At 38.1% G+C, this 17,144-nt stretch overlaps 1 protein-coding gene across 2 annotated transcripts in view; it reads right to left on the bottom strand.

The window, feature by feature from the left end:
- TNKS2 (tankyrase 2) overlaps window positions 1-17,144 on the bottom strand; it is a 68,961-nt gene that overhangs the window by 19,999 nt on the left and 31,818 nt on the right. For both annotated transcript variants that reach the window (XM_047825139.1, XM_047825140.1), the window contains exons 12-18: window positions 14,530-14,701; window positions 11,746-11,825; window positions 7,563-7,708; window positions 5,765-5,930; window positions 4,661-4,880; window positions 1,717-1,826; window positions 538-726 (exon numbers count right to left, since the gene is read on the bottom strand). In XM_047825139.1, coding sequence (XP_047681095.1) covers window positions 538-726; window positions 1,717-1,826; window positions 4,661-4,880; window positions 5,765-5,930; window positions 7,563-7,708; window positions 11,746-11,825; window positions 14,530-14,701 — 1,083 coding nt within the window. The remainder of the gene's footprint in view (window positions 1-537; window positions 727-1,716; window positions 1,827-4,660; window positions 4,881-5,764; window positions 5,931-7,562; window positions 7,709-11,745; window positions 11,826-14,529; window positions 14,702-17,144) is intronic.

The raw sequence follows: 17,144 nt of genomic DNA, 5'->3' as shown, positions 1-17,144 counted from the left end.
CTACAACAGAGACTCCTACATGAGTTCCCCTGGGGGGGGGGGGGGACCACAACCCCAAAAACTTAAGGAACAAGCTTGTTTTATGAACACTTTTGGGGAAGTAAGCACGGAACCGGAACTCTGGGAACAGGCAGTGTGGGAGGAACTGGAATCCTGACAAGAAGCAGGCTTTGTGGCTGTAGCACTCTGAGGGCAATGAGGGGAAATTCATCAAGACCAGTGTCCTATGTGACCTTGCACAGTATGCCCCTTAACAGCCTTCACTGAGGGCCTGTATTTGGAAATTTTATTTCCAAATTAACGTAAGCAGCTATACCTCATACTTCTTTTTCCTATTTCCAAAAGCACTCAGGATACAACAGCTCATTGATAGTCCTATTATTTACATATTACATTTTAACACCAAAGAAATCCTATATTTAAACTGAGCTAAAAAAAGATTTTGCCACATTCACCATAAAGATATTTTATATGTACCAAGCAAACATTAAAAAGTTAAGAAAAGCACTGAGATTTTTCAAAGAGTCCATCACTTACTGAAACTAAATCTAAAGGCGTTTGTCCTTCCTGATTTTTAAGAGTAGGGTCGGCTCCGTGGGCCAACAACAAAGCACAAAGCTGTGTTCGTCCCTTTTGGGCTGCTTCATGCAAAGGTGTGAAAGCCCACTTGTCCGTAGCATTGACACACGCATTATACTTTATTAGTAAAGCTGCTACATCTACATGCTGTAAAAGAAAATACTCCTGTTACAGTCTGAAATGTTATCACATTTTAGTTCCTAAGAAGAAACTAGCTACATACTTATTTTTCCATATTTTCAAACCTACTCTGGAAATGAAAAAAAAAAAAAAAAAATCGTGTTTCTCCCCAACATCATAATTTATGGGTAGTTGATTAAAAGTTACAGTAGACATTTTAATAACTTGAGAAATCAGAAAACATTTAAGAATTCTACACAGGACAGGAACTAAATAAATGAATGCGACTTAAACAACTTCTCATTTATCCAAGTGTTGTAACTGCTGAACATCAGTTTAGAAACCAGCAACCTTCCCCAATTATTCAAACTACACCTACTGAAAATGGTCAATGCTAATTGTAATATTTAGGGCTGTTATAAACTCAGGAACAATGCACCTGAATCTCTATGGACTCTTAGGAGTCCCAGTGGTTTTCCTGGTACCAACAAATAAACAAAATCATTAACATCTCACTGAAAATAAGAGGTGCTAAGGAAGATAATAAAATGAATGACAAATGTGCTGCATGTCACAGAGCAAGCTTACAACAGATTCAGAATTGAAACCTGGACATTATTTAATCTCTTTAGCCCTCATATTTATTCCTCTTTAAAACGAAAAAGTCAAACTAAATGCCCTTTGAGAACTGCAATATTGATTTCCACTTTGAAAATTTTAGAGATTAAAAAAAAATTTTTTTAACATTTATTTTTGAGAGACAGAGTGTGAGTGGGGGAGGGGCAGAGAGAGAGAGAGAGAGAGAGAGAGAGAGAGAGTGAGAGAGAGAGGGAAAGAGAGAGAGAGAATCCAAAGCAGGCTCCAGGCTCTGAGCTGTCAGCACAGAGCCCAACTTGGGCTTGAATCCATGAACTGTGAGATCATGATCTGAGCCGAAGTCAGTCGCCTAACTGACTGAGCCATTCACGCGCCCTGAAAATTTTAGAGATTTTTTAAAGGTAATATAAAAGAACTTACCCCATAAGATGCTGCATTATGTAAAGGAATAAGTCCTCCTTTGTCTTGGGCATTCACATCGGCTCCATGTTGCAACAAATACTCTGCAACTTCTAAATTATTATAACCAGCTAATTTAGAAAAGAATTAAAATTACTTCCACTTGTTAATATAAAAAATTAAATCTACGTGTCTGTATATATCTGTATAAAAAGCATAGACATGCTTTGAAAAATAAAGCAAGTTTACAGAAATCTAAAATTCTCCACTAGAATATATTAAAACTTTATCTTATGAAAAAAACTGCCCACTGGTCTCAAGTTGGAAGCTTTCAGTGATATGCATTCCACAGCCTCTCAAAAGTTATACTGACTGATTTGCTAATATCTTTCCTTTTAAAACCTACCTGAGTCCCTGCCTTTATGGTTGTTATATACAACTTCCTGTACTCAGGTACATGGTCTCAAGGGCTACAAATAAAAGGCATTTAAGCATATAAAAGCCAAGTTAGAAACACAAGTGGCCAGCAGAATAGGAGACAGCACACCAGCATGGGTCTCAAGACTCCATTTTCCCGGAAGGCTGCAAAGACATGCTTTTTGTAGAGTGAGATCTTAGGGATATACACCTGTGCGTGTCTGATAGTAGAACCTAATGTTGCTAAAGCCATGAAGTGAAACTTAGTATTTTATAAATATACCATAACTTCTTAGCTGTCATACTGGGAACTGTTAGTTATCTTAGTACATAGTCTTATGGTAAAGTATATCTTATTTGACACACAATCATAGATTGAAAGCAAATTGGGAACTTTGCCAACATAAAACCAGGTATCACTTGAAACTTTAAAATAGTTCAAAATATCTTATTCACATTTATTTTTTTGTAGCTTTTATTCTTTTGCTAAAGGATTTAAAGCCAAAACATTTAAGATCAAGAAGGGAGAAACAAAACCACAGAACTACCATACACTAAGTATTACAATGAATCCAAAAGTTCTTTCAGGTCTCAAGTTATAAAACTGCACAAGGAGGCAGAAATGTTTTGCATATACAACTTATTTACCACTTACAAAGACAACACAGATTTAAATAGTTATTGTTAAATGTTCTAGATAAGCTACCATAAAGATACAGAAGAGCTAATATAAATAAATATACACAGCATAATTCAAATCGGATGTCACATCACATCCTGTCTTGTATGGATGAAAAACTCCTGATTACCAGTGGAAGTATAAAAGCTTTCTGTCATCATGTTAGCACTTGTGGTTATCACTACCAAAATTCTCTAAAGACATAGAGTAATTCTTTTCCTTGGACAGTGGGGTCCCAACTTACAGGTGGTGAAAGTTTAAAGGTAAAAATCACATATCACCAAAATTGTCTTAAAAAAATTTTTTTTAACGTTTATTTTTCGAGAGACAGAGAAAGACAGAACATGAGCGGGGGAAGGGCACAGAGAGAAGGAATCACAGAATCTGAAGCAAGCTCCAGGTTGTCAGCACAGAGCCCAACGTGGGGCTCAAACTCATGAACCACGAGATCATGACCGGAGCCGTAAGCTGGATGCTTAACCCAGTCGGAGCCACCCAGGCATCCCCCAAATTGTCTTTTATTTATTTTTTTTTTAAAGTTTTTTTTTTTCAACGTTTATTTTATTTTTGGGACAGAGAGAGACAGAGCATGAACGGGGGAGGGGCAGAGAGAGAGGGAGACACAGAATCGGAAACAGGCTCCAGGCTCTGAGCCATCAGCCCAGAGCCCGACGCGGGGCTCGAACTCACGGACCGCGAGATCGTGACCTGGCTGAAGTCGGACGCTTAACCGACTGCGCCACCCAGGCGCCCCCCCAAATTGTCTTTTAAATACTAAGAGCACACTCAGTTATTCACACTATGAGACTAACATAAACTGAGAGAGAGAGAGGAAAAAAAAATAAGAGTAGACATCCATCTCCCATTTTACACAAAGTGGCAGAAACACCTGCATTACTCTTTTCTCTGATTTATTTTTCTTTCTAAACTCTGTATATTTAGATAAACTTGTATGAGTCAAATTATGCCTTTAATGTGACACCAATGAAGCAACAGAGGTGCCCGTTCCCTAGCATCTTCCACGCAGCTAAAGAAACCAGGCTGTACACCTGCACTAAAAAGCAATTGCACTGTGCCAATTTCATGAGTGAAAACTTGTAAAAATGTTATGTGCTCAACTGTCTCCCAAATTCCTATGTTGGAGCTCTAACCATCAGTACCTTAGAATGGGACTGTATTTGGAGATGAGGTCTTGAAAGAGGTAGTTATGTTAAAATGAGGCTGGTAGGGAAGGTCCTAATCCAACCTGGCTGGTGTCCTTATAAGAGGAGATTAGGACATACTGTGAGAGACACCAGGCATGTGCACACAACAGAGAAAAGGCCATGTGACGACACAGTAAGAAGGTGGCCATCTGCAGCCCAAGGAGAGACTAATCCTGCCAACACCTTGATCTCCAGACTGTGAGAAAAAGTTTGTTGTTGAAGCCTCCAGTACCTTCCTATGGCAGGACTAACAAATACAACAAATTACTTTGGCAATAGGCTTACGTAACTTTTTAGTCTTAAGATTTTTTTCTGCTTGTGCTTAATAGCTACCCCAAGGGTGGAGAGCTTTAGCACGAGGAGGAAAGCTGGCTCAAGCAGGCTAATTTTTCAAGTTTATATGGCCAAAACTCAAACACCAAAGAGGATTTAAAAATTATAGTGACCGGCAGAGCCTCTTTCAATTGTTCTTACCGAATGAAACACACTAGCACTAAAGTGAACATGAAATACAGTTGCCCTGTACAAATATACTCAGGTATAACGGTGGTAAAAGACGACATCTGAGTTGCATCTTTTAAATTTACTTGCAGGAAATATTTTACTCCAATAAAATGAATCTTAGATGTCACCAGCTTAAAGGTATGCAACTTCATTCACTTACCTGCTAAATGTAAAGGTGTTGAATGTCGGCCTTGGGTATCACGGCAATTTACGTTATCAGGAGAAGACAACTTCTTTACTCTGGCTAAACAACCCTTCTTGGCAGCATCTAACAAAGCTGCGTCTCCCCGAAGCAGATCTTGGATGTCTGTATCTCCATCTTTAACAAGATCCAAAGGAGTATTTCCATCCCTGTTTTTCTTTGTAGGGTCCGCACCATGCTGGGCATGTGAAAAATAGACAAAGGGGTACTAGCTTAAGTTTGCCCTTAGTCAAGAAGAAAATAGTCAATGTAACTATACCAAAAAAAACCTATCCTATTTTATATGGAGAGACTCTACCTTAAAGATGAACATGGTTGTTATATTTGATTTAGTACACAGAAAATTATAATAAAAAGAATACAGAGGCAGTTAAATATTATTGGGCTTTAACAATGCAATTAAATTATTACTATTATTATTTTATTTTTTAAGTAGGCTCCACATCCAACTTGGGGCTTGAACTCACAACCCTGGGATCAAGAGTCGCATGCTCTACCAACTGAGCCACCCAGGGACCCCTATAATGCAATTTAATAAAAATTTTACATTACGTTCAAAATAAGGTAGTATTTCATTAACAACTGACTTTCATGTATGCTATTTTTAATTTTCACGAACACTGACATAAAGTATAGATTTAATTTAGTCATATGCTCTACTGACTGAGCCAGCCAAGTGCTCTAACTTTTGTTTTTAGTGTAAAATATCTACACTGGTACCTGTATTAAACCAGTACTATCACTTTTATTAGTGCCAAATAAATCTGGCTTATAAATTACACAATCCATCAAATGTCTTGAGGCTAAAGTACTATATAGAAAAAATTAAGACAATCATCAGAGAACTGTTACATGAAGATAGCTGACTTTATATAATAAACCTGTGTGTGGTAAACATCCTAGCAGATTAAGATATACAAGTGTTCATGACATTTATTCTGAAACTGAGGTAGAGAATTAGCTGTTTCATACTCCTTTACAAGTTTAAGTTTATATTAAAAGTTATTAGAAATATAAACATATTCTATGTAATTAAACCCAGTCCATAGTAAGTAAATATACCTGGAGTAGGAGTTTGCAAATTTCATACTTTCCTTTTGCTGCAGCTTCATGTAAAGGTGTAAATTTCCATAAATCAGCTACATTAACTACTGCTCCATGCTTAACAAGAAGTTCTGCAACTTCATAATGTCCATAAGAACATGCATTGTGCAAAGGTACAAGGCCTCTGAAATGAAAAATTACATAAGGAATGCAACACAAAGATATATATATATATTTAATTTTTATTAAAAAAATCTCTTAAAAAGCTTATTTATTTTAATATGAAGTTTATTGTCAAGTTGGTTTCCATACAACACCCAGTGCTCATCCCAACAGGTGCCCTCCTCAATGCCCATCGCCCACTTTCCCCTCCCTTCCACCCCCCATCAACCCTCAGTTTATTCTCAGTTTTGAAGAGTCTCTTATGGTTTGCCTTAAATGCTTATTTTTGAGAGAGTGAGCGAGAGGGAAAGCGAGCGCATGCACAAGCAGGGGAGGAGCAGAGAGAGAGGGAGACACAGAATCCAAAGCAGGCTCCGGGCTCCGAGTTGTCAGCACAGAGCCTGACACAGGGTTCGAACTTGTGAACCATGAGATCATGACGTGAGCTAAAAGCAGACGCTCAACTGACTGAGCCACTCAGGCACTATTTATTTATCTTTCGATATTTATTTATTTTGAGAGAGAGAGAGAGAGAGAGCGCGCAAGCAGGGGAGGGCAGAGAATCTGAAGCAGGCTCCTTGCTGTTGGCACAAAGCCTATGCGGGGCTCAAGCCCACGAACTTTGAGATCGTGACCTGAGCCGAAGTCGGACACTCAACCAGTGGCACCACCCAGGCACCCCCACAAAGACAGATTTAACTTAGAATTACATATAACTGATATATTTCTTTTTATTATTTTTAAAAATTTTTTAACTTTTTTTTTTGAGAGAGAGAGAGCGTGTGCGCACGCATGAGTGGGGGAGGAGCAGAGAGAGAGGAGACACAGAATCCAAAGCAGGCTCCAGGCTCTGAGCTGTCAGCACAGAGCTCAACGCGGGGCTCGAACTCACAGACCGTGAGATCATGATCTGAGCCGAAGTCAGACGCTCAACTGATTGAGTCACCCAGGCACCCCTGACATATTTCTTGAACTGCATAAGAGATTACACTGCTTATTATTATTTTATAGAACCTAAATATTTTGAAAACAGAAATGGAATTATTTTTGGAGGGTCTGGGAGGAAATTTAAAAAATTTTTTAAATTGCAGAGAATATAACAAACACCTGTAGACTATCTAGAATTGAGAACTGTATACTTCTGAAGAAAAATACACAGGAAGAATTCAAATATCCTCAATGCATACTGAAAAATTCACTATATTAAAAATCAAACACACTCATCTCCTTAGTCATTATAAGATTACAAAGCATTATACAAATAAGGCTTTATATAAATGCTAACCATTATAAAATCTATTTACTTACTTATTTTTAGAGAGAGAAAGAGAAGAGTGTGCGAGCAGGGGAGGGGCAGAGGGAGAGAGAATCTGGACATGGGGCTTGATGCCAGAATCCTAGGACCATGACCCAAGCCCAAATCAAGAGACAGACGCTCAAACGACTGAACCACCCAGGCGCCCCAGATCCCTCGTAAAATCTTAACTGAAATTAAGAAGCTACATTTAAGCCAGTGTTAGGTAACAGACTTCTCTGAAAATAAAAGCGCTACCAACCCAACTATCCGAAAAAGATTTTAAAAAAAAATTTTTTTCACACTTTCCTAGAAAGGTCAGATAAAGGAAAAGAGGCCACAGCAATTCTTGGTACTTGCCCTTTATCTTTAGCATGCACATCAGCTCCGTGTTGCAGCAGATACTCCACCACAGACACCCTATTGTAGCCAGCTGCAAAATGGAGTGGTGTAGACTGACGCCCTTCAATGTCTCTGCAGTTGACACTCTGAACAGTGCACAATTTCTGTAGGATGGAACACAGTACACATATGATGCTGACTATCCTGACTTGTTTTCATTAGTTTAGTAGAAATTTCAAATGTCTGATTTATTTTGTCTCATTAAATCAATATTCTCAGAAACTACTTATTTTCTTTTTTTAAATTTACTTACTTATTTTGAGAGAGAGCTGGGGAGGGGCAGTTAGAAAGGCAGAGAGAGAATCCCAAGCTCTGCACTGTCAGCGCAGAGCCCCACACAGGGCTCAATCTCACGACCCTGGGATCATAGCTTGAGATATTAAGAGTTGGACACCCAACTGACTGAGCCACCCATACACCCCATTATTTTACCTTGTCATTTACAGGGAATTATATTCTTATTTTACCTTGTCATTTATAGGGAATCCATCCCTCTGGTCCTCTCATCTATGCCTAAAGATGAGGCTAAAGCTAGTGGGTAAATTTTATCATTATCACTACTACTATTTACACAAAGGTAATCTAAAGTACCAATTATCAGCAATCGTTCATGGCAAATATACGTAGAGGTAGACCGGGTCACAGAAGTATTGGCATCACCTGGGGTTTGTTATAAATGCAGAATCTCAGACCCTCATCTATGGAGCCAGAGCCTGCATTTTAACAAAATCCCGAGATGATCTGTAAGCACACTACAGTCTGTAGTGCTACAAGTTCTAGAAGTACTGCTCTAGACAGGGGTTCTCAAATTTTCATGCGTACTGGATCCTATCTCCAGATTTTCTAATTCAGTGTGTCTCGGGTGAGGCCTGAGAACCTGCATTTCTAACAAGTTCCCAGGTGATGCTTGTAGTCAAGGAACTACACTTATAATCCTCGGGAAAATTAAGAGTCAAATAATTTTTTTGTGTTCTTTGCTTTAGATGAGGAAGCCTAAATGAGAAAAGCTGTAAGAATAGCATTTTTATTCATGCTTGTAGGAAAAGTACAAATGTTTGGGGGAAAAAAGAAACATAATAAATTGTGGTGCTTAAAAAAAGTCCAAAGAATATCAATATTAGTAAAAACTCTTACTTTTTTACTATCTTACCTTAAAAGCAGGGATAACTTAAGCCTAATAAACCAAAGTAGGTAGCTATCCATGGGTTTAACTTCAGGGGGTTTAATCAGAGGACTGATAAAGCTTTTTTACACTTTCAAGCAAGAGGTTGACAGATCTACAGATTCAGTGTTGCATTTGAGACAGTATTTCATGGCTTTGAAAAATGAATATTTTTAATACATGTGCCATGTGCTGCTAGTTTGGGTAGTTATCACCAGCCACTTTACTCCCTACCTCTCGGTTTAGTTTTGTATACTCTGAGACAAGTTTTCTAACACCTAGGAAGAAATATCTAGCCTGATGTATTTAAACAAACACAACTGAACACATAATTGAATGTTCATTGGGTAATATGCACATGTCACTGTCCCAGTGATTCACACCAAGTCCCCTGTCTACGGACAGATAAGGACTAGGAAGGCTGTGGAAATAAATTACCATCAGGTGATTTTAAAAGCAGAGATTAAGTGAAGACGGCCTAATTCTTATTCCCAGAGAATGAGAAAGGAAGGGCTCTCCTCAATCCAATGGCATTATTTTGTTCTCTAAGTCCAATTCCTGCCCCCATCTCTTCTCTTTATCTCTTGCTCTGGACTCCTTTTATCTTTACAAAAACAAAGTCTAGTCTCCACTATTATATATACTGGATATAGCTTTATGCTCTTGAATATATGTAAGTGAATGAATAACAATTTTTTTAATGTTTATTTTTGAGAGAGAGAGAATGCGCGAGCGAGCATGAGTGGGCGAGGGGCAGAGAGAGGGATACACAGAATCCAAAGCAGGCTCTGGGCTCCAAGCTGTCAGCACAGAGCCCAACGTGGGGCTTGAACTCACAAACTGTGAGATCATGACCTGAGCTGAAGTTGGACACTTAACTGACTGAATCACCCAGGCGCCCCAAGTGTTTAAAATTAACCCAGCACCCTCACCCCCACTCAAATCAGCTGGTAGCCCTTTAACTAGTTGACTTTAATTTTTTTTAAAGTTTATTTATTTATTCTGAGAGAATGAGTGAGCAAGAGCACATGCACAGGGCAGGGGCAGAGAGAGAGAGAGGGAGACAGAGAATCCCGAACAGGCCCCATGCTGTCAGAGCAGAGCCTGACTCAGGGCTTGATCCCACAAACCTGTGAGATCATGACCTGAGCCAAAATCAAGAGTCAATGCTTAACTGACTAAGTCACGCAGGAGCCCCGCCTTTAATTTTTTTTAAGTGTTTATTTATTTTGAGACAGAGAGAGAGAGAGAGAGAGAGAGCACGCGAGAGCCAGTGCGAGCAGAAGGGCAGAGATGGGGAGAGAGAGAGAGAATCCCAAGTAGGCTCTGTGCCACCAGTGCAGAGGCTGGTGTGGGGCAGGGCTTATACTCACAAACTGTGAGATCGTGACCTGAGCTGAAACCAAGAGCTGGATGCTTAACTGACTAATCACCCAGGCACCTTGCTTTTACTTTTTAAATCACTTTTCCAGAAAAAAAAAGAACCAGCTCACTACTTTTAACTCAAGTGACTTGTTTTTCTGTAAGTCAGCAGTATTCAGTAATAGAAACCAAATCCTCCTTTCCGTATCTTATTTAACCTCCTACTTAAATGAATGAGAATGTAAATATAAAACATACCAAACAATAAGACTGCATTATAGTGGTGTTTTTTTTCTTTGAAAAATGAAATTATTTAAAAAATAAAATCTAAAGTTACTTGGAGATGATTATACTACTATCTACCCACATAAAGCAGCAGGAAAAGATTACATGCACATTTAAATCAACTTTCAGAGGTCTCTTTTATATTTAAAAGGACAGTGAATAAGTTTCCTTAGAGCTCAAGTTCAGATGACACCAACATATTTCATTCTCAGGAAATCTTTGTGTGGTGAGTCTGTTCAGGATTGAGGACACAAAAGAAATACAGTGAAATTGTTTTATTTGGCTACTTCTGTCACACATCAACAAATTTAGTTTATAAAACTTATTACCTATCACTGTTCCCTCAAATAGGACCAGCACTGTTTTTGAAAAAGTCTGAGGGCAACAGTGAAAAAATAACACCCATTGCATTACTGAAGAATTATTTAATTCATAAAACATGTTAATTTTAACCTATATTAGGTGAATTGAAAAATAGTCTTGCTCTTTCAGAATGTTAGGCTCTGAGTTATTTACTGGGATATACCATTTCTGTAGGTAACAGAAATATCTGGTACAGGCATTCAACTACTACCTATGACTCTATGGTAAAAAGTAAAGCAAAATGTGAAGAAGGGTAATTCAACAGAGGATAACCACAGGAGATGGGCCGCGTATGAACTGAAGCTGGCTAGATGAACTGAAGATTACTAGGAGACCGTGGATCCGAAAAGTGACAACACAGTGGTAGAAAAGGGCAAAGAAATGAAACCAGAAGAAATACGTAGACACAGTGACACACTGTTTAGTTCTTTTTCCCATTCCTGTTTTATGAGTCATGTAAACAATGGACAATAATTTGGTATCTTATTCTTTTAAAGGGACAAATGAATAGGTGCTTTAAACAAAATGTACTTCCATAAACATGCAGTTTACTTAAGTTTGTGATTGTGACGTATTTACTGAGATGCATGTGAAACTAAAGTTTTTCATTGCACAATGATCCTTACTTGGAGAGAAGAACTAGATTATCATTATTTACCTTTTTTTTTTTTTAAAGGGTTTTGTCTTTTTTAATTTGAGAGAGACTGTGAGTGGGGGAGGAGCAGAGAGAGATGGAGAGTGGGAATCTCTGTGCTGTCAGCTCAATTTCGTGAACTGTGAGATCACGACCTGAGCTGGAATCAAGAGCTGGACGCTTAACCGACTGAGCCACCCAGGCGTCCCTCATTATTTACCTTTTAAAACAAGGCACATATACATAACTAGGCTCTTCATTACAACAGTATAGATACATTAAACACCGTGAAAATAAAACCCAAAAGTTAACAAAAACACAAGATCATATCTTACTTTTACAGTTTCTACATCGCCAGCCTTTGCAGCTTCCAGCAATTGTCTGTCTGCCTCTGAATTGCCTAATGGGATGCCCTCTAAAAACAGAGAAGGAAAGAGTGATTAGCTCTTATTTAGAAGGTAGGACCAAGCTTTAAGGGAGGCATCTTATCTCAAAGTAAAGTTCTTTTTGCAGTTTGGTAGATTACATAATAAATCTCCAAGGTAGTAGGGGAAAACCATTAAGACACTGTTAAAAACTTTCTCGAGACAAAAAAAGAATTTTGGGAAACATTAAACATATAAACAGGCAAAATGTTTATATACATATAAACAGGCAAAATGTATGTAAATGTGAATAACAACTATAAACTGTGATTTAAACAATATAACGGAATGTAAAATAGATGAAAGATGGCATATTCTACAACCAAGGCCACTGGATGGTGGAAAAGCTTTACATTAGGAGAGCAATGGCCAGAGATCTAACCACGGTTCTGCCTTTAACTAGCTATCTGAACTGGGGTGAAGGGCCTCAGATTTTTTCAGTTCTAAAAAGAGAAAAGATCGACTAGAAGATAACTAAAGTCATCTTCAGGTCTGAAATTTTGTTTTATAGCTCACTTAAAATCTCATAGAAAAGAAAGAAAACATGTACTTTGTATCTTAGAACAAAAATTCCAATGGATTGAAGACTGAAGGATAAAAAATTAAACCTTAAAAATACTCAAAGAAATCTAAGTGAATATTTTTATACCTGGAGTAAAAAAGCATCTTAGAGTAGTACACCAAGGCAGGACCCAAATCAATTAGGAAAAATATGTCAGGCAATAACATAACATTAAAATTATGAAGGCAAGGGGCGCCTGGGTGGCTCAGTCGGTTAGGCGGCCGACTTCGGCTCAGGTCACGATCTCGCGGTCTGTGAGTTCGAGCCCTGCGTCAGGCTCTGTGCTGACAGCTCATAGCCTGGAGCCTGTTTCAGATTCTGTGTCTCCCTCTCTCTGACTCTCCCCCATTCATGCTCTGTCTCTCTCTGTCTCAAAAATAAACGTTAAAAAAAAAAATAAAAAGAATAAAAATAAAAAAAATAAAATTATGAAGGCAAATAAAAAAAAAAAAAAGGAAAAAATACTGCAACCTGTATCTTAGAAATGCAAAATTAAAATACTGCAATACTAGATTTTTCTTTTTTATCCATTAGTGGCAGGGTGGAAATGGGGGAGGCTACCCTGACAATATTTCTATATTTTGCATTAAAAAAAAGCATCTATTACTTCTGAAATTCACACACATTCACCCAACAAAAAGATTAAGAATCATACTAGCGCTGACAAACAGGTCTTGTCATACACTGTCAGTAGGAGTATAAAATGGTACTTAAAAACCTTTCTAGAAGATGATTCAACAATTACATGTTATCCTTTGACCTGGAAATTCTACTTTGATAATTTAAGAAACTCGCTGGAAAGGTAAGAAATCACTTAGCACAAAACTAGCAAGACTATAAATGTCCATCACTATGCAAGTGAATAGGACCAGTGTTATAACCCCAAACCTGACGCCAGAACAAACATATCGTATACAGGGAACTAAAGAGAATCTTCTAAGAATCTTGTAGTTAGTTCAGCTTTGGCAGTTTCCAGGAGGTTTTACCAACCTGCCTTCATCTATTCAGTGTTTTTCTCAAAAGCTGGTTTCTAAGACCACAGGCATAAGGATCATCAAAAGTGACTGTTAAAGATATAAGAGGCTTGATCTGTTAGATTTCTTCTCATTTGAGCCCTGAGATGTCAAAGTCACTTTCAAATTTATTGGACCAGATTTCTAGGCTGAAACGTATAACCTAGGCAAAATGTAGATATTTGATATAAATATTTAAAAATGTAATGAATATGCAGGTATTCAATAAATGTTTTAGTAAGTCAAATAGCTGGTTACCTGGTACAAATTCTACATGCCTCATATATGAAGGAGATAATAAAACAGCAAAGAGGTAGGGCAAGTCTTTAGAGCATTATTTATCATTATGGATCAACTAAGAGACACCTACCTTTTTATGTTTTCCTTTCTTTAAAGAAATAGCAACTATTATAGCTCACTCTTAAATGTTTTCTAGATAAAAACTTAAGAGAAACTGGGCAGAAAACACTACTGGAAAATCATAACTAAGACTTCATGACATCTGGAGCACTGAGTAGAAAAAGTTATGAAATAACAGTCAAATTCTACATTTTCTTTTTACTACCAACTGCCATGTAATATGTGAAAAAATTTAAAGGATAATTTTATTTTTATTATTGTTTTTTAACATGTATTTATTTTTGAGACAGAGAGAGACAGAGCATGAACGGGGGACGGTCAGAGAGAAAGGGAGACACAGAATCCGAAGCAGGCTCCACGCTCTGAGCTGTCAAGCACAGAGCCTGACACAGGGCTCAAACTCATGAACCGTGAGATCGTGACCTGAGCCGAAGTCGGACGCTCAACCGACTGAGCCACCCAGGCGCCCCTAAAGGATAATTTTATTTATTAAAAAAAATTTTTTTTTTCAACGTTTATTTATTTTTGGGACAGAGAGAGACAGAGCATGAACGGGGGAGGGGCAGAGAGAGAGGGAGACACAGAATCGGAAACAGGCTCCAGGCTCCGAGCCATCAGCCCAGAGCCCGACGCGGGGCTCAAACTCACGGACCGCGAGATCGTGACCTGGCTGAAGTCGGACGCTTAACCGACTGCGCCACCCAGGCGCCCCCCTAAAGGATAATTTTAAAAAGTTGATTTCATGAAAGCATTTAATACCTTGAAGAAGTTGCTGCACGTTTTCATTTCCCATCTGTAAGGCAGTAAAGCCCTGAAGGGATATGATGTTAGGATCACACCCATAGCTCAGGAGTAGGCGGCAGGTTTGCAGATGACCACAATGTGCAGCTCTGTGCAGAGAAGTCTGACCAAGATTATCCAGGGCATTAACCTTAACAATGCAGAAAAAGCCAAAATTAGCCTGCAACACAAAACTTAAAACCATCCAATTATGAATTTAACACTTGCTACTGATTTAAAAATCCTAATTATTCTCTTATGAAGCCTCTTATCTGGTGCCAAAACAAGTGTTTTTGCTCAAATCTAGAGCATAAATTCACTAATTCATGAAGGCCGATACCAGAAAAGACCTTTTTTTGGGTTAAAAGCAGGAAATGTTGAATAACAGTTGTGTTTGACATTAAAGTATTAGTAAATTTACTGCATTTTGAGGTAGACACTGCCTAAAAAATTTTAACTCGTGTGTTCTTAAAGATCTCTGAGGTCCAGAAACGCGGAGACTAACCCTCAAGATACACGACAGTAACAAAGCCAGAGACTAAGTTAGCATTGAAAACATTTATTCCTATCGGCTTAATCTTCTACCTTTTTAAATCATCCAAATATAATCTGTATAGATACACAAACACATTACATACATTTACACAACAGAATACTTCTAAGCAATAAAAAGGAACAAGCTATTGGTACATGGATCAATCTCCAAAATATACTGAAAAGAAAGCCTTACACTGAGTATGTATTGTATGATTCCATAGACATGAAGGCCTAGAACAGGCAAATCTAATCTATACAGGAAATCATCAGAATGGTTGTTGCCTTATGGGTGGAGATTGCCTTGGATGGGGCCCTGCTTCTGCCATGAAATAACATTTTATATCTTGGTAAGTTTTGGTTACACAGGTGTTATGCGTTAGTCAAAACTCAGCAAACGTACATTTAAGATTTGTGCATTTCAGTGCACGTAAGTTTTAAATCCCACCAAAACCTGTAAACAAATACTAACCTCTAGATAATGCCTATATGGAAATATTTAGGGAGAAGTGTATAGCAATTTGCAAATTATTCTGAAATATGTAATATGTATATATACACTTATGGACAGAGGGAGAAACTGATGGGTATGTAATAAAACAACATAGTAAAATGTTAATTCCCCCATCTCATCTCTACCTGCAACCCTCCCTACCAGGGAAGTAATTCTTTAAACATAAGTGAGAAATTAAGTTCCTCAGTAATCAATCCTGTGGCCACTAGTGTGATTTGAGACACATCCAATTCATATTCATAGAATTGGAGAATATTTGAACAGGAATATATTCAGACTTTCTCAATGAATCTCAAACTAGATTATAGAGAGCTAGTCTCCATGCTTTTGGAAACTGAAAACTGATTTAAAATGCTCAGGACAATTAATCTATTTATTCCCAAAACAAAACTCACTGAAAAGTGAAATACATCCCACTTGACAACTTTATTTGGGTACCACTTTGTGTGAAGATCAGGGTGACAAACTTGTCCTGGTTTGCCTGGGATTTCTCTGGTTTTAGCACCGAAAATCCTGTTTCTGGAAATCCCACAGTTCCTGAACACACCTGGATAGTTTGTCACCCTCATCAAGATTGCTTCGTTGAGTTTCACAACTCAAATTTAGTATGTATCCAGATATTCTTCTAGTAATGCACCACATGTATGAAAAAAGCAATCTATGAAAAGTTATAGAACAGACGAGATATGCCAAGCAGTCAAGCAGAAATAAACTTTATTTTATTCAGTAATTTACAATAGGAAAGACTGAGATTATACATTATCAAGAATTCCCCCAAATCAAAGAGAAATTAGAACAGTGAAAGGAAACACAAACAAGAAATTGTAGAAAGAATTCTGAGTGATTCCTTGAGTGGGATCCCACAGAAGGACAGATCAGAAAACTATTCTGGCAAAGCACATTTAGGGAAGAGCCTTGGGGCCACCCAAGGGCTAAAGGGTCTCTACTCCTTTCTTTTCCTTTCATTCAGAGCAGTTCCATTCTTTGTTACATAATGAGTTTCTACTCAAGATTCTGTTTGGAAAAGGCAAGGTTCTGTGGCTAAAAACTGTGAGAGCTGTTGAATTAGATGACTGTCATCTCTTCCAATCTGGGATGCCATGTGTATCTTTTACTGAGTGGTATTTTTTAAAGTTCCTGGGTAACAAGTGATGATCTCTAGCCTGATGAAAACATAAGTATTCTAAGAATAAAATGCTTTGTATACAAATGTCAACTAAAGAATACTGACTTCCCAATATGGGGAGCTATGAATGGGGAGTCGAATTTTTTAAATAATTTACTTCCTTCTGTTCCAAGTCCTTTGGCTTAGTCACAGAAATAACAGAGAATAAGAAAGACTGTGGCTGGGGATAACAAGAGTATCATGGTAACCAAGGAACAGAAGACATGAGTGAGAGAAGACTGGAGATGATGGGTCAGAATCAGTGTGTCTCCAGCTGAGGATATTCTCAAGAGTATTGTTAAAAAAAGACCTCAAAGGTAAACTTGACCAGTGGGGTGTGGGTAACGGGAATGGAGAAGGAAGCATGTACTTTTGAATAAA

This window comes from Prionailurus viverrinus, chromosome D2 (assembly GCF_022837055.1).
Source record: "Prionailurus viverrinus isolate Anna chromosome D2, UM_Priviv_1.0, whole genome shotgun sequence".
Lineage (NCBI taxonomy): Eukaryota > Metazoa > Chordata > Mammalia > Carnivora > Felidae > Prionailurus > Prionailurus viverrinus.
Note: the sequence above shows the minus strand (reverse complement) of the source record. Positions and strands in the feature narration are given on the sequence as shown.